The sequence below is a fragment of the Silene latifolia genome, chromosome X, assembly GCF_048544455.1.
Source record: "Silene latifolia isolate original U9 population chromosome X, ASM4854445v1, whole genome shotgun sequence".
Taxonomy (NCBI): domain Eukaryota; kingdom Viridiplantae; phylum Streptophyta; class Magnoliopsida; order Caryophyllales; family Caryophyllaceae; genus Silene; species Silene latifolia.
The window spans coordinates 281,295,395-281,300,464 of record NC_133537.1 but is presented as its reverse complement, the minus strand read 5'-3'; the positions used below and the strand labels follow the sequence as shown (position 1 = coordinate 281,300,464).

The 5,070-nt window shown below is 37.8% G+C and overlaps 1 protein-coding gene across 1 annotated transcript; it reads left to right on the top strand.

Moving 5' to 3' along the window:
• The first annotated feature begins 4,274 nt into the window (after positions 1-4,274).
• Positions 4,275-4,667, top strand: LOC141620202 (uncharacterized). Its single transcript, XM_074437133.1, has one exon. The coding sequence runs from the start codon at positions 4,275-4,277 to the stop codon at positions 4,665-4,667; it is 393 nt and encodes a 130-aa protein (XP_074293234.1).
• The last annotated feature ends 403 nt before the right edge of the window (positions 4,668-5,070 follow it).

Sequence of the window (5,070 nt, the reverse complement as noted above, 5' to 3'; positions counted from 1 at the left end):
TTAGAATAGATTAATCTCAATCATTCCATATTAATCTTTCCTTAATCATTGTTCAAGTTTATTATTATTGGGTAATTGAAGATTATTGGGTTATTATTGGAGAATTGACAACTCTTCATCAATCAATCAAGTTTTCTTCTATTATTCTTTGCTTTATTATTTGGAATCATCTTCATAGGTATAATTCTCTTTACCCCTCTTTATTTATTGTTAATCACTTTCATTTATTCATCATGTTTTGCTTTGTTAATATGATTGACAACCTTATTAGCATGTTGAACTTGATAATGAGTGAGTAGTCTTCTAGCTAGGATTAATGGGGAATTAAGGGAAACAAGCATGGGGAATGATTCAAGCTTAATCTAATATGTTTTCATAATTTATTTGCTTGCTTGTTGTGATTTCAACTTATGCACATGTTATGTTTGATGAAATACGAGCCTATGAATCCTTGCATTTTTTATCCATCACCTATCTTTTCAAGGAGGCTTGTAAGCATATAAACCAACTCGAGCCTCATTAGACCATGCATATAGTTGAATAGGAAGGATTAAGTCGACTAGTAGGTGTAGTACAATCTAATCGATTCGGTTCCGGGACCCAAACCTTCTTAGGGATTGTAAGCTTATACACCAACTCGATCCCATTGCAACAATAAGTGCTTGCTATATAATTGAGAACATGCTTGTATGATCAACTCCCATGAATCCCCTATGAACCCATGATATCCTAGCACTTTTAATCATTTGTTTGCATCCTTCCTTTTATTGCTTGTTTTACTTCATTCCTTCCACTAGTTTAGACTCACCAACTACAAACCTAAATCAATTGTGACACTAGCATAAATTAAGATAGATAGACTTAGAACCCAAAGCACACCGTCCCATGGATCAACCTCGACTTAACCACTAACTATTTGTTTGTTGAGAATATAAATGTGTTTGATGGAGTGAACAACGACTCGCTATCACCATCAACTATTGTGCTTCATTTTTAATCATTTGGAGTGTGAGGATTCGAAAAACATCTTTCGGTTTGAATAATCGTTGAGTATTGAAGTCGTGGTGATCGTTTGAAGTTCGCTGCGCAAAGTTGGGTAAAAAACATGAAACGTGTTTGTTATTTGAATTCGATTTAGTTTGATTGATTTGAAAACCGTTGTAGACGTACCAAGAAGCTTGCTCCGAGATACATGTAAGTTGAGGGTGCCAAAAATCACTCCTTTCTTTTCTTAATGCAATTTATTTCATTAATTATAGCTTTTATCGTTTTATCGTATTAATTATGTAATTTATACGATAACATTGTTATTGTTGATAATTATAGAGGAGGATGGGATTAGTATTGTTGTTGAATGCCGATGGATGGCTTATTGCTTGTGTGGATTAATTTCTGTTAGGAATTAGACAGTTTATATTGTTATATGAATTGTTTTCACATGATTATCGTTAAGTATGCTAGTTTTATTCTCGTATGTTTAGATCTATGTTTATTTGATGTTCATGGTTTTAATTTGGAATTATAACATGCTTTTTATGATTAATTAGTATGGTTATAATTAAAGTTTGTATCTTTATATTATTTTGTTAATTTATGTTTAATTAGATTAAATAATGAAATTGTTTAATTCTAATTCGTACTTTAGCATGAATTATGAGATGTTGGCATGAACACGAAGTTTACTTGCCTAAATTAGATTATGCATGTTTGTATGATTTAATTTGGTTGCTTATTCACATGTTAGTTTAATTAATTAAGTTTAATTAATTAGAATGGCATGAAATCGCATGAATTAGAATTGTTTGTGTCGATTTGTTTGTCTCGCATGTATGCCGTATCTTTGTCTCGTGTGTCACGATATTCTAGACTAATAATTAGTCAAATTTATGTATGTTTGGCATGATTCATATGATTAGATAAGCAAGTTTAGATTTAATTGTTTTAATTATGATTTAATTGAAACCATTAGCATGTTTGTTTGATTATCGTCATGTTTGTTGGTTTGGTTGATTTGTGTCATGTGTGGAGTCATATTGGACGCTTCCCTAGGCTATTTTAGGTCTAAGTTTAGTCCTCTTATTTACCTTCATCATATGCCAATCGTTTGTGAAACAATTGTTTGATTTGGATGCATATTTGCCTCTTTTCATTTGCATATGATTATGTTATCACATATCACTTGTTTGCAACCCGACTTGATTTATAATAGGTTCTGTATGCACCCATGGTAGGCCAAGATGGCCGTGTGTTTGGTTCGGCCAAGAGGCATTGTTTCGTTGCTATAGGTGTTTGTCAATGACTTGTTTGCTTATTGGTTTTTATTGCAATTGTTATTGTGATCTAACCCATGTTTGTTACAGCGCCGCTTGAGTAAGAAGTGTCTTTCTCTCCTCTTTGTGTGTTTATTTATGCTAGAATAGCTTAATGAACTCACATGTTTAAATCACTTGACGAAGTTATGTGCATTTAAACCATGTAGAATTGTTTGTCACATGTTAGGGTTTAATATGACTGGATGCATACGACAAATACTAGTTCAATTAAATTGGCCATTGTTTGACTTAGTAGAGGCAAGTTCTTACAATGGATGGGGTTGGGTGTTTGAGTGAGCTTCCCAACACGTACCCACGCACGGACCCTTTTCTCTAAGGTTTCTGAGTTTTCCTTAAAACTCGGTGGCGACTCCAAGTGTTTGAAAACCCCCCGTGGATTATCAAATTCCCACATCCACACCATGTGCGACGATGATTGTCAAAAGGCATTTGACAGAATCAATAAGATCTTGGCCAAGACACCTGTTTTGATGCCACTGCAAAAAGGCCAACCTTTATCTCTGTACCTCACAGTCACGGAAACAGCCATGGGGGCTATGCTGGCGCAGACCGTCGGGAAAGAAGAAATGGCAATGTACTACCTTAGCAAGAAGTTCTTAGAATATGAGACTGAATATACACCGCTTGAAAAGACATGCCTCGTTCTTGTGTGGGCAACCAAGAAGCTACATCATTACATGCTTAGCTACTCCGTCAAGGTGTACTCGAAGATGGACCCTATCAAGTACATTTTCGAAAAACCCGTCCTAAATGAGGGTTTGGCAAGATGGACTTTGATGCTCTCAAAGTTCGATCTCAAATATATACCTTTGAAGGTCATTAAAGGATGAGCAGTAACTGAGTTCTTCATAGACAACCCAATCCATGATACCCAAGTAATAGATACATGGTCATTTCCAGATGAAGACATTCTACACGCTAATGCAGAATCATGGGATCTCTACTTTAATGGGGCTTCCAATCTCAGAGGGTATAGTATAAGAGTGTTGTTCATTTCTCCTGAAGGCGAGCATACACCGATTTCTGTCAAACTCGACTTCAAGGTGACTAATAACGCGGCAGAATATGAGGCCTGCCTCATTGGTTTACAAATAGCAGTCAATTTAGGCATCAAAAGACTCCGAGGCCATGGCGACTCGTCTTTAATCATCAATCAAATTACTGGATCTTGGAAAATTCGGAGTGAAAGCCTTGCACCATATCAAGCTAGGATAGATCAAGTAGCTTAATTCTTCGACCAAGTTGTCTATTTGCATCTACCTCGAGAAGAAAATCAGTTTGCAAACGCTCCTGCGAAACTTGCATCCTTGATCAACACACCCGACAGCATGATAGAAATTCCACTATGCATTGAGCGACGGTCCGAACCAACTTATGTAAACTTTTTTAACGATGAAAACGAAAATCAAGAGGAGCCTTGGTACCAAGCCATCTTGAATTATAAGCTCAATGATGCATACCCGCCCGATATGGATAAGAGGGGACAACGAGCGATTCGTTTACTAGCATCTCAATATGTCTTGAATCAAGGGGAGTTATACAAGAGAACGCCACAAGGCATCATTTTGCTTTGCCTTGATCATTCAAAAGCAACGAAAGTTATGGAAGAAGTCCATGATGGATAATGCGGTCATCATATGAGTGGATCAATGATGGCTAAGAAAATCATGCGTCTAAGATACTACTGGACGACGATGGAAACAAACTGCGTCAAATACGTAAGGCATTGCCACAATTGCTAGATCTTCGGGAATGTGCAACACGTCCCACCATCTCTACTATACACGATGACATCTCCTTGGTCATTTTCTACTTGGGGAATTGACATCATCAGGAAGATCACTCTAGCTGGAACGAGAGGTCAATGTTTCATTTTGGTGGCCATCGATTACTTCACAAAATGGGTTGAAGCGGCATCCTATACTTCTCTGACATCTAAACATGTGTCTAACTTCATACAAACTAATCTATCGATATGGGTGCCCACATGAGAAAATCAGCGATAACGGGTCCCATTTTAAAGCTGAAACTGAACAATTGCTGGCCAAGTATAAGATTAAGCATCATCACTCTTCGCCTTATCTACCTCAGACTAATGGTGCGGTGGAAGCAGCAAACAAAAATGTCATCATGATCCTCAAGAAAAAGATCGACAACTATCATGACTGGCCTAACAAGATACCCTTTGTATTATGGGGATATCGAACCTCAGTCAGGACGCCCACTGGGGCTACTCATTTCTTTGTAACATATGGTATGGAAGCCGTACAACCAGTAGAGCTGGAGATCCCGTCTCTGCGCATTCTACTCAAAAGCCAAATCTCGGAAGCATAATGGAATATGGATAGATATGAAGAACTCTTCCTCTTGGACGAACGAAGATTACGTGCCTTACATAATGTTCAGACATATCAAGCATGAATTAGAAGAGCCTTCAACAAGAAAGTCAAACCCCGAAACATCAAAGAGGGAGATCTAGTGCTTAAATCAATCCGAGCTCTCCTACCAGTCGACCCAAGGGGGAAATTCAAGTCTAATTGGGTCGGGCCTTATCTAGTCAAGTCTATACTCTCAGGGGGTGCGGTTAGAATTACAGACCTAGACGGGAATGAGTTTTCAAATCCGACTAATCTAGACCAACTTAAGCGATATTACTCTTTCAATAGACCTCAAAATGCGCCACACGGGATCCACGTGCCGCTCATGCGTCACGTAATACACGGCCCCAGCCGGCCTC

Bases quoted from the DNA above. Each gene is read 5' to 3' on its own strand.
- LOC141620202 (XM_074437133.1), top strand. From the start codon at position 4,275: ATGTGTCTAACTTCATACAAACTAATCTATCGATATGGGTGCCCACAT.